Below are 17,568 nucleotides of genomic sequence, written 5' to 3'. Positions count from 1 at the left end.
GGACTTCCATGCTTGAACAATTCCTTATTGTAAAAGTGAGAGCCATTTTAATATAGAGCAAGATTTGCATTGTCACAGGAAGGTTTCTTGGGGAAGCAAAAGTTGTCTAATCGCTGAGTCCCCTGGCAGATAGAGTTTACAATTTACTAATTTTACCCAAGATTGCATTAATAGCCATACTGTTGCTCAAAAGGTGTAGGGTTGCATGGCAATTGCCATAGAAGTTGCCTCAATCTCCAGACTCTAGGAATACTATACTATTAAAATATTGGCTAACCTTGCCCTATAAGAAGTTGTTTATTCTTTAGAGACTGTCAGCAGGAGATTCAGCTACTGTACTCCTATTTGCCTTTTGCTCCATTGTCGTCTATCATCATCATCATCAGACAACAGCAGTAATATGTCTGTGCAATTGATTGATTAATGGGCTGGACGCACTGTTTAATTAAATATTTATTGATTAATTTCTGTGTGTTTAGCATGCTAAGTGCTACATATAGCAGTTCTTATCTGTATATTATGAAAGATCACTGGTAAGACATATTACAAGTTATTTATTAATAGTAATAAAGGGCCAAAGCTTGTGAATACTTTACTTTTCTGAAAAGTAAATTGAGCATATTCAAAGTCACTTGTATAATAATATCCCTCTCATTTTTGATCTCGAGGTTTTTTTCTTTTTTTTTTTTTCTTTTAACCTTTCCTGAAGTAAAATATATCCACTGGCTTTTATTATGCTTTCTTTTGTGGGAGAGAAATTAGTGGAATTACAGTTATTGTGGTTGGAAATTGTGCATAATCCCAGGTACACTCATGGGGGTATGTCTCATGTGAGTTTTACTCTTCTATGTATCATAGAGGAACAAAGGTGGAAAACTGCTGCTGTAGAGAGATTACTAAAAAATGCTTGAAGAATGTCAAATGAAAGAGCTGCAATCTAGACTAACTTAGAAAGAGTGCTGTCACCGTAGGGAGGAACAGTAGAAAGGGGCTTCATGCAGGAAGTGGGACTTGGGACAATAGGTGTAGGGAAAAGGAAGATGCTTTGTGTGGGACAGTTGTGGGAGAAAGGAAAACACTCCTAGTGTCATGAGCCAGTCATGGGGCCTGTGAGGGGAGGAACAGCCATGTTGGGAGCATAGGAACTAAGCTTAAATCGGTAGGTAGGCTGGGCCAGGTGAGGAAGGCTCTTGGAAGCCAGGCAGAGGAATTTGGAATTGGGCAGCAGAAAAGCTTTGCAGTTTTGTTGTTGTTAATTCTCATCTGAGGATATTTTTCCATTGTTTTTGTTTGTTTGTTTGTTTTTGTTTTGTTTTGTTTTTTTAGAGAGAGTGGAAGGGAAGGAGGGAGAGAGAGAGAAAAAAACATAGATGTGAGAGAGACATATCGATTGGTTGCCTCTCACACATGCATTGAACAGGGAGCCTGCAACCCAGGTAGGTGCTCTTAACCAGCTCTGAAACCCAAGACGCTTCTATAGGGTGTCCCAAAATTCACGCAAGAAGTAATTTTGATAGAAAACACAGGTTTATAATTAAAAATTGTAAATTTTTTATTGATTCATAAAGTATACAGTATAGGGTTATCTATGGAATAGCACATCGGGTAAATGGCCTCCACGGTTTTGCTGGCACATACTCAAAGCCGTGGTCTTCATTGGTCTTCATTGTCCCTGCTCCTGGGCCATAATTGGTAGTTGGTAATGCTTATCAAATTGAAGAGATTGAAATCAAAGGGCAACAGATATTAGAATCTGATTCAATAAACCAAGTAAAATTAGGCTTTTATTTTTTGTTGTTGTTGTTAATGCTCACGCAAAATTCAAATCTTGCGTGAATTTTGGGACACCCTATATGTGCAGGCCGACACTCTGACCACTGAGCAACTCCAGCCAAGGGCGCTTTGCAGTTATTGAGCATTAGAATGACAAGGTGAAAATGGTTTTCCAGGAAGATTCATGGCCAAATACAGGATGAAATAGGTGCTGGTGAAGGAGAGGAGGCCGTATATCAAAACAACCAGATTCATTTTCTGTCGGTGTGGATTTGTGTCAAATTGATTCCTTACAGATAAAAAATGTTTATGGCAGACTATTTGCCTTGGAAAAATTGCTGTTGCAGTATACAGTGGAATTTTGTTATTTCTGCAGAAATGGATAAGGAAGGCAGTTCTTGGATCTCATCCAAGGATGTTCAGTATCTGAACATATGAAAAGGCGTCACTTGTGAGGTAGTTTTGTGGTATGAACTTTTCAAAAAGGGCATAATGCTCTTTGTATGTTGGCAGGCAAATGACAGAACTCTGCCTCAGTGCTGCTCTGAACAGTCTGCTTGAAACCATCAGAACTTTGATTGATTCGCCACTTGGACTATTTTTGAAAAATATTGTAATGTCTAGGCCTATTGAATAAAAGAATGTTCTTAAAATACTCCGTGAAAAGGAGTATGTACTATTGGCAAACTACATGATTCTCATTAATCATATTTTCTAGGAAATTACCTTGTTTTAACCTTTAAAACTTTCTTAGTGTAGCACAGTTACAGCATATATTTGTATGAATTTACCTTGACTGATATTCATGTACGAAAAAGAAATTTGAAAAAGATTAAAACATGTTTATATTTTATTTAGATCTCTTTTGACTTAAACTAGTAGAGCATTTTTAGAGCACCAGTCTTTATATTTAGCTTTTTCTTTGCTTATGATCATTAATGCTCAGAATAATTTGTGATGAAATTTGTATTTTTAGACACTCTTCTCTGTGAAAGTGCCCAGAATATCTTTTTTTAGAATTCATTCTTAGATCATACCCCTCAATGCACTTTGCTTGTCTGGGCCTAATGGGTGATTCTAATGTTTTTGTTTTTTCAACATGAGTTTTTTTGTGTGTGGTCCTTTTCATTGGCTATCTTAAGAGAACTTTGTCTCCTAATGTAGATAAATAAGTTTCTGTGAGACAGTCATTCAGATCTGCCAGCTGACTTGATGCATTTGTGACCTAGAGGAAGCACTCAAAACTTCAGTTAACCTTGAACTTGCCACATTAAACATACTTGGGCACTACTGTTTTTCACAGACTTTCTCTCACAGTTCGGGAGCCCTTAGTGCTGCTATGGAGGTGGGAAAGGCTTCCTCCACAGCCGCTGTGCTTGCCAGCCGTGAGCCCGGCTTCTGGCTTAGCAGCGCTCCCCCTGTGGGAGCTCACTGACCACCAAGGGGCAGCTCCTGCGTTTAGTGTCTGCCTCCTGGTGGTCAGTATGTGTCATGGTGACTGGTTGTTCCACTGTTCAGTCAATTTGCATATTGGCCTTTTATTATATAGGGTATTTCAATATTTCAAGCTTTATGTTCAGTCTTCCTTGTTTTTAAATAAATATATTTTAGCCCTAGCTGGTTTGGCTCAGGGGATAGAGCGTTGGCCTGTGGATTAAGGGTCCCAGGTTTGATCCGGTCAAGGGCACGTGCCCAAGTTGTGGGCTTTGTCCCCAGTAGGGGGCATGCAGGAGGCAGCCAATCAATGATTCTCTCTCATAATTGATGTTTCTATCTCTCTCTCCCCCTCTCCCTTCCTCTCTGAAATCAATAAAAATATACTTTTAAAAAACATATATTTTAGGTTCTTAATTTTGCTCTGAATCCTACATGTTTGGAAACAGCTATAAGTAATTTAATAGTTGTTCAGCCCTAAATATTTTTTAATTTTGATTGCAAATTCCTCTTTAACCATATGCATTATTTAGGAGTGTTTTATAAAGATTTCAAAATTATTTTTACTATCTTTTTATTGTTATACTTCTAATTTAATTGCATTGTGCTCAAAAGGCAATAGTTGGTATAAGAGCAACTCTTGGAAATTATTTTGCAACATAATAAGTGGTCCATTATGATAAATGTTCTATATGTGCTTGAAAAGAAAGTGAAATCTTTTTTGCTTTTGGGTATAGGGTTCTTTTAATATTAATTAGGTCAGCATATAAATATTACTTATCAAGCATTCATAGACTTAACCATTTTGTCTGTTTGAACTCTCAGTTTATGATTGACATATATTGAAATCTATAATTGTAGATTTGTTCGTTTTTCATGTAATTTTCAGTTTTAAACGTATTTCAAAGCAATAAGTGGTTATAAGTTTGTGATTTTCCTGGATCCTAAATTGTGTTAATTATTTTGTTGTTTATTATTCTTTTTTTAGAATGACTGACTATTGATTGATGTTAGCTTACTTGTATCTCCAGATTTTATTTTTTTTAAATCCACATCCTAGTTTTTGGATGTGGTTTTTCCTTATAAGCAAAATATCCTTTATAAGCAAAAATATTCTCTCATTCCACTTCATTTTGTGTTTAGGTATTTATACCTCTAACTCATTCATTACATTCTGTTGTAGAACAGTGATTGTCAATTTTTTTCAGCATAAAGACCTTCAAATAAGAATAGTGAGGTTTTTTTATTATTATTAGTTGATTAAGAATGTTTAAGAACAAAAGATGCAATGAATTTGTAATGTTTTAAAATAAATTTTTATTTTTATTAAGCACAATAGCATCAACATACATTTGAAAAGTACTGGCATCTGTAAAACATGCTTGTTTATACGCTCCTCTGCTTCTGCTATAATAATCCTAGCATGAGGTGGAGGGAAGACCATAGTTGCCAATGGACATGTAGGTAGCAGAGTTCTTGATTGAACCTTCTTCCTTTACAGATGCCAGATTTGAACAGGAGGTGAAGGAAGTAGGAACAAAGACTAGGACTAGTCATTAAGGATTTGAAGGATTCAAAGGTTGTGACTCATACTCTACCTTTCAAATAAGCTGCCTACTAAGACTTGAGGAGCATATAGCTTTGGGCAGCAGTGACACTTTAAACTCTCTCCTTCCCAGCACGCTATTTACCTTTAGGTATCTCTTGGCTCAGGCAGAATCTTGTTTTGTTTCACTGGCTGCATAATCTTCTAACGTCATCTGAAATAAAGAATTTAGTGAGCCTGTATTGTTTGTGTTTGTTTTAGGTTTGTGATCTCAAATGGACATGTCCTAGCATTGCCCTTAAAGGGTTTTGACTGTTTTCAGAATGAGTCATTGTGCTTTTTAATTTCGGTTTGGGGTTTGAAAAAGCAGAGTCCTATAGTGTCACAGAGTTAGGACAGGGTAAGAAATTATTGGTGGATGAGGCCTGTAGGATCCTAAATCTAGGGACATGGAGCTGGAGCCGCACGTTTTGGTGTCATCACGGTGTGCACATGGAGTTGGTGCCTTGCTCTTGCTGCTTGGCACTAGATTAAAGTGGGTCGTGGTACTCTGTTCCTGACTCCCTCCTAAACACTAACTGCTTGTGGCCTTCGCTCAGGTTTCTAGGTGACTAATGGCTGAGGATCCTTGGCCTTTTTCAAAATGGCAACACCAGGAGCAAAGCACATTGACCAGCACCGGGATACCACAGAGTGAATTTACTTTAGCTATTTTAAAGTAAAGTTTGTGCCAAAAGGCAAGTATATTAAAAAACAACACTTTATTTTTACATATCTCTCTAGTCTTTTGACATCTTCACATATATTGTTATTATTATTTTTTAATCCCATGTATAAACATGGTAAGATCTGAGGATAGAATGAATGGATTGCACTCTGGGTTCCGGTACTCCCCATAGAGGCAGGACTTCCTGGTAGAGGGAAGCTGGAAAGCAGTTGCTGATGCTGGAAATTTCACTAGAGCTCATTCCTCAGGCTAACAATTTAAATACTTAAATACTTAGTGAAGGGAGAATTTTTGAGGCTTCAGGAGTCATTTTCACTTATCAGACTGTTGGCTGATGGTAGATTCTAAGTAAAGGGCAGGTTTGAAGGCCTGCCCTTCCCCTCATCCCCTGGCCTCTCTCAGGCATAATACTTAAGTAGGGCCTGGACTTTAATAAAGTCATAGAGAAAAAGAGTGTCTTGAAAGAAGATGTTTATTATGCAATTAAAATGATTAAATGTAAACACACACACCATCATATTTGCAGTGGTTCTCAACCTTGGCTGCACATTAGAATCACCTGGGAATCTTTTTAAAATCCTGATTTCTGGGCCTCATCCTCGGGAAATTCTGTTTGTTATGGGGTGAGGCCACACATTAGTAACGAAGAAACAGAATTTCCAGAGGATGAGGCCCAGAAATCAGGATTTTAAAAAGATTCCCAGGTGATTCTAATGTGCAGCCAAGGTTGAGAACCACTGATATTTGTGACCTGTTTTGGCACTTCATTTTTTTTAAAGATATGTTTTTATTGATTTCAGAGAGATAAAGGGAAAGGAAAGAGAGATAGAAACATCAATGATGAGAATCCCCTACTGGGGATTGAGCCCACAACCTGGGCATATGCCCTGACTGGTAATCCAACTGTGACCTCCTGGTTCATGGGTTGATGCTCAACCATTGAGCAACACCAGCTGGGCTTGGCACTTCATTTTTAAATATGATGGGCTTTGCAAACTTGTAAGTGGTCTGGGCTTCTCTTGATCTATGAGAGACCCTGCCCAGATGGGAAGGGAAGTCTCAACAAGGTTATGGAGAGAGCAGGATTGGACCTTACAGTCAAGTTTGCCTGCCCAATAATTATGCCAGGGCCAGCCTGGTTAGAAATGCAGGTGCTGCCCTTGCCTGGTAGCTCAGTTGATTAGAGCATCGTCCTAATAGGCCAACATTACGGTTTGGGTCCCCAGTCAGGGCACATACAAGAATCAACTAATGAATGCATAAATGGGTGGAATAGAAAATTGATGTGCCCCCCCCCGCACCCCCCCCCCCCCACCTTCCTCCCTCTCTCTCTTTAAAAACAAACAAACAAAAAAGAGGTAATGGTGCTGGGTTCAGTGGCTACAGTGGGGAAAGCCTCACCTTCCAGCCAGTAGTGTTCTCTTTCTTCTTCTGCCTGTTTACTTCCAGTCTCCCGGGTGCTGTCTGGGCCTTGTGTGTAGGATATGCTGGTGGCCTGACCATCTCTCTTGAAATGACAGGTCCCAAGATGTAAACCCCTGCTACTCTGGGTGTGCTCCAGGGAACCTGATGTCCATGGAATCAGATTTTCAGGTGTTCTATTCCAGAGTACACCAGTCCTTCGCTAACAGAATTTTTTTTTTTTTTGGTGTGTGAGATAGTATTTATAACCCAAATGTCTATACTGTCTAAGGTTAGGTTTTATTAATACAGGGACTTTGATATAGGATAGTTACTCCCACCCCCAACATATTTTGGGGGGTGGGGTGAAAGTATTAACTTGTTGACTGTTTCAGAAAGTTTTTCAGATTGATTGATTGATTGATTGATTGATTAATCCTCATCTGAGGATATTTTTCCATTGATTTTTAGGAAGAGTGGAAAAGAGAAAGACAGAGAGAAACATTGATGTGAGAGAAATACATTGATTGGTTGCCTCCTGCATGTGCCCTGACCAAGGGCCGGGCTGGGGAGGAGCCTGCAACTAAGGTATGTGCTCTTGACCGGAATTGAACCTAGGACCCTTTGGTCCACAGGCTGATGCTCTATCCACTGAGCCAAACTAGCTAGGGCAGCTTTTCAGATTTAAATTATGGAGCAGTGTATATCTAAGTAGGTCCATGAGACTGTCTCCTTTATGTTATTTTGTCCAAAGCTCTCTCCTTTACTTGACTAAATCAGTGAGCTGGGATATGCTGATTGATATTTACAGAAGCAGACTGAGATAGTTTGGCTTCAAGGTGAGTTACCTGTATATTGAATAGTAGACTGCTCTCCTTTGTTAAGCCAGGACCATTACTAATGCATGTGTTACTTTTTTATAGAAAGGACTCTTGAGTTGTGGGGGAAGGTGGGACGGAGGGAGGGAACGGGGGGGGGGGGGGCGGGAAGAGGTGGGAGGAGAGAGAGAGAGAAAAAATATTCCATTGGAAAAATAACTCAAAGTGATGCTGTGAAGAGAATGATGTTTATAAGTAGGTCTGAGCTTCTGAGGGCAGGAGCAGTGCTCTCTTCACCTTCTCCATCACAGCTTTCCTAATCTTTCAGGTAAAAATACTACTCTCACTTTTATGTTCCTTCAACACATGCTGAATATACTTCTAAATACTAATTTGTATTTGTTTACATGTATGTCTCTGCCTAAGGTGGTAACCCCTTAAAGCTAGGGACTTAAAAAAATCTATTTCCAGGACTCATAACATGTAGTATGTGCTCAATATGTTAGATGAACAAATACATGAAAGGGCCCTAACTGGTTTGGCTCAGTGGATAGAGTGTTAGCCTGCGGACTCAGGGTCCCGGGTTCAATTCCGGTCAAGGGCATGGTTGTGGGCACATCCCCAGTAGGGAGTGTGTAGGAGGCAGCTGATCGATGTTTCTAACTCTCTATCCCTCTCCTTTCCTCTCTGTAAAAAATCAATAGAATATATATTTTAAAAAATATATATGAAAGGATTAAACTAAATGAATTTAAAATTAGTAACTTATTTCTGGATGCAGTCTAGAAGAATGTTTAAAAATGACTTGTGGCGGCCTGGCCGGCATGGCTCAGTGGTTGAGCGTCGACCTACAAACCAGGAGGTCACAGTTGGATTGCCTGTCAGGCCATAGGCCCAGGTTGTGGGCTAGATCCCCAGTGTGGGGCATGCAGGAGGTGGCCGATCAATGATTCTCTCTCATCATTGATGTTTCTATCTCTCTCTCCCTCTCCCTTCCTCTCTGAAATCAGTACAGATATATTTTTTAAAAAGACCTGGCTACTTCTTCTGACCTTCTCCTTTTAAAATAAAATGACTTGTGGCAATCTTTATCATCTGTAGATTTGTTTTCTGTTTTTAATTTTTTTAAAAAATATATTTTATTGATTTTTTACAGAGAGGAAGGGAGAGGGATAGAGAGTTAGAAACATCGATGAGCTGCCTCCTGCACACCCCCCAATGGGGATATGCCCGAAAGCAAGGTACATGCCCTTGACCAGAATCCAACCCGGGACCCTTCAGTCCGTAGGCCGACGCTATCCACTGAGCCAAACCGGTTACGGCTGTGGATTTGCTTTTCCCCTTGTTTTTCTTAAATAAAAAATTTAGCATAAGGTTGTTTCTTGATTGGTGATCATTGAAGTCACATGGAACTGAATTTGGAACCTTTACATCTCTTAAATTGTATCAAGTTATACCATGTGGTAATTCTTAGAAGAATGGATTAGTGGATTATGAGTGAGCATATTTCGGGTCCCATGAGGCTGTCTTTGGTCCATTGATCTAAACCATAAGAATTTTCTATTAATTTTGGTTGAAGATTCAAAGGCAGAGGGAAGCCTAGTCAAGATATATAATTATTTAGGAAACAGATCTTAGCTCTGCTGTCAGTCTTTAAAATGATTTTTAAAAAATTCAGATTTGTGTTAAAAAGCAGAATATCACTTTAAGAAGTGAGGCAGCTTTAGTGTTTATATAAAATCTCATTTTCCACAGACAACACAGACTCCTTCCTGTTTCTGACTACTGGTTAGTCATGGTGGGATTTGTTTGGCTTTTATGAATGCTATTAAATTTTAATGTACAGATCAGATGTCTTATTATAGGGAAAAAATGGTGCAGTGTCTATTTTGGCCCTATCATTTTATCACACAAGGGAACCATTAGAGGAGAATCAAATTGATTCCTGCAAAGCTTTCATCTTTCTTTGTTGTTTCCTTTCTCTATGATGACTACTTATTTTTTGTTTTTCCCCAAATTTGAAACACTTATGCAGTGACTAGATCAGCCGTGGGCAAACTACGGCCCGTGGGCCGAATCCGGCCCGTTTGAAATGAATAAAACTAAAAAAAAAAAAAGACTGTAGCCTTTTATGTAATGATGTTTACTTTGAATTTATATTAGTTCACACAAACACTCCATCCATGCTTTTGTTCCGGCCCTCCGGTCCAGTTTAAGAACCCATTGTGGCCCTCGAGTCAAAAAGTTTGCCCACCCCTGGACTAGATCCTTACAAATAGGTGTAGTGCAACAGTTGCATTCTATGATGCTTATGTTTGCTTTAATTTCATCAAGATTCCTGTTATCTGGAAATAAAATCAAGTTTGTTACTTTTTAAAGTTAATTTCTATGGGCCAGGTGATTTCATGATTGCCTGTAACCGTTGAAAATTCACTCTTTCATTTAAGTATTTATTGAGCATTTATTATGTGTCAGGCATTGTAGTCTATGAACACATTAAGGAACAAGATAGACAAGGTCCTTGCCCTGCTAAACTTATAGTCTTGTGGGAGATAGTGAAAATTAAACTGAGAGGGTATGATATGTCTCATGGGAGCACATAAGAGAGGTACTCATAGATTTAGGATAGTTTCCTCAAGTATGAGGCCTTTAAAAGTGGAGTCTAAAAGAACAATTAGGGGTTAGTCAAGTAGAAGAGGGGAGAGAGAGGTGTTTCAGTTGGAATGGCTATAAAAAAACCCGAAGCAACAGATAAGTGCTCTCCAGCTAGTGGTCTTTAATGAGTGGTTGGCTATTCTTAAAGGACTTCTGAAATGCTTCTCTGGAATATTTTTAAAGTTTTCATTTAAACATTTTTAAATCATAACTTTAGTTATAAAACATATATTTTCTGCCATATGGTATACTATATACATGTGTTAAAAATGTTTTCATGTAAATTTCGCTCATTAATTTATGGAAAACATCTGCCATAATCATTGTCGAAGCCAGTCCTTGAATGCCAAACCAAATTTACTTTTTTAAACTTTATTTTTTTTTAAGTTCTTGCTTCAGTCAATTATCTCTTAAAGATCTTTAAAGAGTAAGGAAAAAAAAGTATTTTTCTATTTACCCACATAGTTACCACTTTGTGCTTTTTTTTTTTTTTTTTTTCTGTAAATCCAAATTTCCATCCGGCATACTTCTTCTTCTTCCTGAAGGACTTCCTTTAACATTTCTTATAGTTCAAGTCTGCTAGTGATGAATTCTTCCAGCTTTTGTATATCTGAAAAAGTTTTTCTTTCACATTAAACTTTGAAATATATTTTCTTTGGGTATAGATTTTGACAGATTTCCTCTTTCTTTGAGTACTTTGCTCCACTGCCTTCTGGCTTGCATTATTTTCAAAGAGAAGTTTGTTGTTATTCTTATCTTCATTACTTAATGCAGCAATTTTCAACCTTTATTTTTTTTTTAATCTCTTGGCACACATAAATTAATTACTAAAATTCTGTGGCACACCAAAAAAGATGTATTTTATTCTTGCTGATCTGACCCAAAAAAAGGGTATAATTTTGATTCATTCACACCAGATGACAGTTGTGTTGGCTGTTTTTTGTTTTTGTTTTGTTTTTTTGACAATCTAAGGGAAAAGAGGTCAGTGCCCCTGACTAAATAGTCAGGTATTGCATGTTTTAAAATTCTTGTAGCACACCAGTGTGCTGCAGCATATTGGTTTAAAATCTCTGACTTAATGGGTACAGAGTATTTTTCTGAGGTGATGAAAAAGTTTTGACACAAGAGAGAGGTGGTGGTTATTCAACATTGTGAATACACTCAATGCCACTGAATTGTACCCTTTAAAACGACAAATTATGTGTTATGTGAATTTATATTGAGATTCTATTTTGGTCTTGCTTATTGATGAGGGTACATTGTTTTCATTACACACTACGTGATTGAGACTGTGAGGAAACAGGCACTCTAATCCACTGTGCTAGGAATGTAAATTAATAACGTCTGTGGATGGCAGTATGGCATTTGTCAAAACTAAAAGTCTATACTTTTGACTTAGTGATTCTATTTCTAGACTGTCTACTACAGATCTATATATTTAAAAATGATATGTATTCAAGGAGATTCATTGCAGTAGGCTAACAAATTATGGGCTAGTTATATAGCTGTATAAAAGAATGAGGAGGCTTTTTATGTATTTTTATAAGAACATGTCCACTGCAGAGAGTTTTGTGTAGTATAATATTGTTTGTGTAAAAAAGGTGGGTGCCTATATTTTGGTTTCTGTATGCATAAAGTATCTTTTTTTTGGAGACTACAGAGAAAACTCTTAATATTGGTTGCAAGTAGATGGAATTAGAATGCCTAGGAGATTAGATAGTGGAGGGAAGATTTTTTCACTGTATGCCCTTTTATTTTTATATATGTGTTTGTGTTATGTATGTGAACATACCTATTAGGTAATTTAAAATTACTAAACATTTTAATTTAAAAATGAAAGAGGAACAGTAAACAACCAGTTCTCTCTAAGAGTGATTTAAAAGCCACCTCAGTTCACTGATCTTTATTACGTACTGCCTCATGGCTCTAATGTTTGTGACTTAGCTTAGTAAAGTATGCATTTTTGAGAGTCAGAATAGTGTTTTTTGTATCTTTAATATGCGTACCTATAGAGTCCATAGCTCAATGCTTTTTATTTAGTTGACATTCATGTGTTGGTTTAATTTAGTATTTTTATACTTGTGGAATTTCATTGATTTCATTTGATCCTCAAGACCACACTGTGAGTGAGCTTTTATTTGCATGTCACATTTTCTATGTTTTCAAATAAGAATGTATAATTTTGCCCTAACCGGTTTGGCTCAGTGGGTAGAGCATCAACCTGCAGACCAAAGGGTCCCAGGTTTGATTCCGGTCAAGGGCACATGCTCAGGTTGTGAGCTTGATCCCCAGTGGGGAGCGTGCAGGAGGCAGCCAATCAATGATTCTCTCTCATAATGGATGTTTCTATCTTTCTCTCCCTCTTCCATCCTCTCTGAAATTAATAAAAAAAATATTTAAAAAAAGGAATGTATAATTTTGACTAAATATTTTAATTTTAAGAGACTTGTTCCATATCTTTTTAAGTTATAAAATGATAACATAATGGGTTTATTGGATATGAGATTAGAAGAGATGATCTATCAGATCCTTTTCAACTCTGAATGGATGGGTGAATGAATGAATACATTTTAGTAGTACATGAGGGTCAAGGAAAATACTTGGTTTATGTACTTTGGGTTCTTCTTTTAATTGAACCCCTTCTCCTCCCCCCCAAATAACACCCTATGTTTGCCTGATGAGATCATCTATATTATTAAACTATATTAATATTAAGCTATTAAAAACTGGTTCAGTTATTAATGCCAATGACATTTTATTTTATGTTTTAAATATATTTTTATTGATTTCAGAGAGGACGGGAGAGGGAGAGAGAGATAGAAACATCAATAATGAGAGAGAATCATTGATTGGCTGTCTCCTGCATGTCCTCTACTGGGGATCGAGTCTGCAACCTGGCATGTGTTCTTAACCGGAATCAAACCTGGGACCCTTCAGTCCACAGGCTGATGCTCTATCCACTGAGCAAAACCAGCTAGGGCAATGACATTTTAATTAACAACATAGTTTTTTAGAACTGTTTTCAAACAGCCCAGTGGATTTGTCAAACAAATCCATATAGCTGGATGAATGAGAAATTTATGCATCACTTCATAATTTTCCTTTGTGTTTTCTCCTATTCCTTTGCTTTTCTGATTATTAAATTTCACTTAACACAGTGCTTTGAACAATTTTTTTAAGATGCTAAATCTGAAACTGTTGTCAAGGATTTCAGCTCTTGGTGTAGTGTCTTTTAATGGCGGTGTGTATAGGTGAGGAATAAGGAAACAAAGGAGATACAGAGACATAGCAACCTGAAGTAAAAGGTCTGAAACATTTTCTCATCATTTTTTGTTGCCAGGAAATATAAAAAACCAGGCTTAATTAGTATAGTGAATAATAAATGAATGATTGTGCTGCACTTAATGTATATGTAAGCTAAAAACTTCTATTATAAAATAGTCTTGGCTATTTTCCAGGTGGAAAAAAAATGTGAATTTATATCCATTTACATTCTTTGTATTTACATGTGATATTCTCCTGCTTCATTTTGCCAGTGATATTCTTTCTATTTGCATGTGATGTTCTTCTGCTTCATTCTGACTCCCTATTCCTTCCCACAGGGTTGAAAATGCTTGCACCAAGCTTGTCCAGGCATCCCAGATGCTTCAGTCAGACCCTTACTCAGTGCCTGCTCGAGATTATTTAATTGATGGGTCGAGAGGCATCCTCTCCGGCACATCGGACCTGCTCCTCACCTTCGATGAGGCTGAGGTAGGCAATCTTAGGCCCCTGCAGATTTCTTTCAGACAGAAGCCTTGCCTCAAAGATAATAATGGAGGATTGATGCTTGTTTAGAATGAGAAAATGTTGAATGGCTACACATCTGAATGACTATTGTTTTCTACTTAATTGTTCACTCAGTTGACTACTCTGAAATATATTTCCAGGTTCGTAAAATTATTAGAGTTTGCAAAGGAATTTTGGAATATCTTACAGTGGCAGAGGTGGTAGAAACTATGGAAGATTTGGTCACTTACACAAAGAACCTTGGACCAGGTTAGTCATATCCAATTTTTATATTAACATTTTTATGGATTGTCCATGTTTGATCAAGAGGAAAAGGCACTCCACCCTATTTTTTGCAAAAGATAGGTAATGATGCATTAGGCTTTTAGGTGTCTGTGCTTTGTTGTTGGAGCTAATGCTGTGCTTCTATTGAGTAGATATCATTGTCTATGAAAGCTGACTCTGCTTTCTACAAATCCTGGCCCTGTCTAGTGAATTAAACTAGACATTGCAGATGTTGCTGGAGAATGTAGGAAATACTTTTCTATGGCTGTAATGCTTAAGGCCACCCTGAACCCTGGCCTCTCAGTTCCACACTACACAGCATTCCTTCACTGTCTGCCAGCTGGCCTGAAGCTCTTTATGACCTCTTAGCTTGCTAATTAGCCCGCCTACTATTATGAATTCATGCCCTAGCCCAAGGCCGCATAATGTAATCAGACCTAGAAGGAGAGAAGAGCTACTGTAGCTAAATCTCATTTTGAAATGACTGTTTAGTCATCTGAGAATTGAATATTCAAAATACATGAACAGATACCAGTTTTTGATGTTTTAGACATATAACATGAACTTGAAGGTTCTTGGAATGTGAATGAGACCAATGACAAGACACATCTGATGTTTAACTTGTAAAATTCTTGCATCTTCTGTAAAATGATTTTTAATTTGATTTTAGAGAGAGAGGAAGAGAGAGGGAGAGGGAGAGGGAAAAGGAGAGGGAGAGAGAGAAACATTGATGTGAGAGTAAAACATTGATGGGCTGCCTCCTGCACGCCCCCTACCTGGGATTGAGCCCACAACCTGGGCATGTGCCCTGACTGGGAATCAAACTGGCAACCTTTAGGTGTATAAGACGATGCCCAACCAACTGAGCCACACTGGCCAGGGCTGTTAAATAATTTTTAACTAGCAGTATTTGCATGAGGTTCTGGTGCAGTCATTCTGAGAGCTTATGGCAGTTAAAAATGTCTCTGAGCCATCATTGAAAAGATCACCAGGAGATGGCTTTAGAGCAGTCCTCTTTTAACTTTCTCATAGCACCAGAAAAAGGTTTCATTCCTTCAAATGAAATCTTCTGCAGAATCCCAATATATAAAAGACAAAAATGGAGCTACCCTGGATGAAGAAGGGGCTATCCCATCTTTTCCACCCCACCGTTCCCACCTTCCTTTGGTACCCCTTAAAAAGCTGTGAAACTATTTAAGAAATCTTGAGAACAGCTTGAAAAATCAAAGCTTAGAGTCACATCACCTTCAAATAATACCTGAAGTCAACAGAAAGTGCTAGCAGGCTGATTCCAAAACACCAGATGCTTCCAAACGCTGTCATCACTAATATTATTTTTATAATATTTGTATTTCTAATTGTAAAAGTACTACATTCTTATTTTGGACAAATCGGAAAGTACAGAAAAACATAAAGATGAAAACAAAACACATTATTGTAGTTCTTAAGATTTTTTTCAGTCAGTAGATTCTTAGTACCAGGCTCACATGAGATTCTTACCTACATGGACACACTGGGCAGATGCATGGTGTGAAACCTGCATACGTGGTAGCCAGGCAAACTGGTGACTCTATTTTTTACAAATATATATCTATTCACTTGAATACCTTTTTATATTTGTGAATGTACTTTTGCCAAACGTGAAAATTATGTCACATTTAGTTTTACATTAAAAAAACTACTTTTAATGAAAAAAATAAAGTTGCATTAAGTTAGAAGTGTCTTAAAAAATTCTCTACCATAAACGCTAGAGTTCAGCGTAGTGTCTGTTGTTTAAATAAGTGAGCTTTCATAGTAATTCATAGTGGATTTAGGCTCAGAAAGCCAGACTCTGGGTTGTTTCATTGCTCACCCTGCTTATTCCTTATGCCCCAGGAATGACTAAAATGGCCAAGATGATTGACGAGAGGCAGCAGGAACTGACTCACCAGGAGCACCGAGTGATGCTGGTGAACTCAATGAACACCGTGAAAGAGTTGCTGCCAGTTCTCATTTCAGGTATTTTCTGCCTGTACTTTATCTTATGGGGAAAACATTTTATCATATTCTAGACTCTGATGTTTGTTTTCTTTTGCTGCTTATTTGCATGTCCTTCTGCTTGGGGAAGAATGAGACCCGGTGGGTTGGGTATTACCGGAGGGCTGCAGCTGATTATTCCTCTTCTCCAATGCTCTTCTTTTCTCCCTTTGTTTGAAACGGCCCTTTCTGTTGCCTAGTTCTGCTCTCCTGAAGCTCTTTTTCTGGGAGGTGGAATCTCCTCTAGAAACTCTAGTCTTGGATGTTTGGATTTTGACATCTTTATTTGTATTACAATAAAGCAGTTAGGAGATGGATTGGATATTATAGAGCACTATACGATAAGGAAGTAAACCCAGAGTCTTTTCATTGTTGGCTAACACAGGTTTTTTTGTTTTGTTTTGTTTTTAATAGAAAGTATTTAACTTTTCTTTACATTAGAGAGCTGGTGGTCTATGCCACCTGGGGCCACCTTCCCATTGGGCAGAGTCCAGAAATGCAACATGGTGACTCTTCTCTAAACTAGCAACAGAGAGCTGTACTTGTCAAGCAGCTAGTACGTAGCAGGTTATGTAAGTTATCTTAGTCAAGTTGTGGGTTAGTTAGTTTAACTTGCAGAGGGCAGCTTTATTTAACATTTTTTATGAGGCATGCCACTGTGACCCCGGGCTACTGCTTTCCTCCTTTGGCATTTCAAGTAGAAGCTAAATGGGAGATGCGAGTGTAAGAGTTCAAAAGCCCTCACATGAGCTAGAAAACAAACCTTTGTAATTAGAGTCTTATAATCTCCATGGAAATATGTTTTTGAGGCCAATAACTGTTTGATGTAGCAGACAGGCTGTTGGGAAGAGGATTTCTAAGCTGGCTAACTCAATAAAGTGTTGATTAGTCTTTGTTTTTACAATTTTAATTATTTTATAGGAGAAAATTCTTTTCCTCCATTGCTTCCTATTATTATTATTTCTTCTTCACTGTTGGGGGTTAGAAAGTCTCTGCTACATGTTGAGAGAAATCCTGGAAGATAAACTGAACTCCCATTAGTACTGGGGGCAGCAGCATTCTCTAGTTACAATTTAAGTAACTGTTTTCATCTTGTCCCATTAGGTTTGTGTTAGCTGGGGACCGTGCTAGGGCTGGGATGCCAG

General features: G+C 37.9%; 1 protein-coding gene across 1 annotated transcript in view; it reads left to right on the top strand.

Annotated features, from left to right (window-relative positions):
- The window catches only part of VCL (vinculin), a gene marked incomplete at its 5' end in the record, with an annotated part of 94,923 nt that overhangs the window by 36,807 nt on the left and 40,548 nt on the right, over positions 1-17,568 (top strand). The window contains 3 exons of the mRNA XM_081105192.1: positions 13,957-14,107; positions 14,284-14,392; positions 16,283-16,405. Of these exons, the coding sequence (XP_080961318.1) occupies positions 13,957-14,107; positions 14,284-14,392; positions 16,283-16,405 (383 nt within the window). The remainder of the gene's footprint in view (positions 1-13,956; positions 14,108-14,283; positions 14,393-16,282; positions 16,406-17,568) is intronic.

Source organism: Myotis nattereri (assembly GCF_964212035.1).
Source record: "Myotis nattereri genome assembly, chromosome: 13".
Taxonomy (NCBI): domain Eukaryota; kingdom Metazoa; phylum Chordata; class Mammalia; order Chiroptera; family Vespertilionidae; genus Myotis; species Myotis nattereri.
This window is presented reverse-complemented; position numbering and strand designations above follow the sequence as displayed.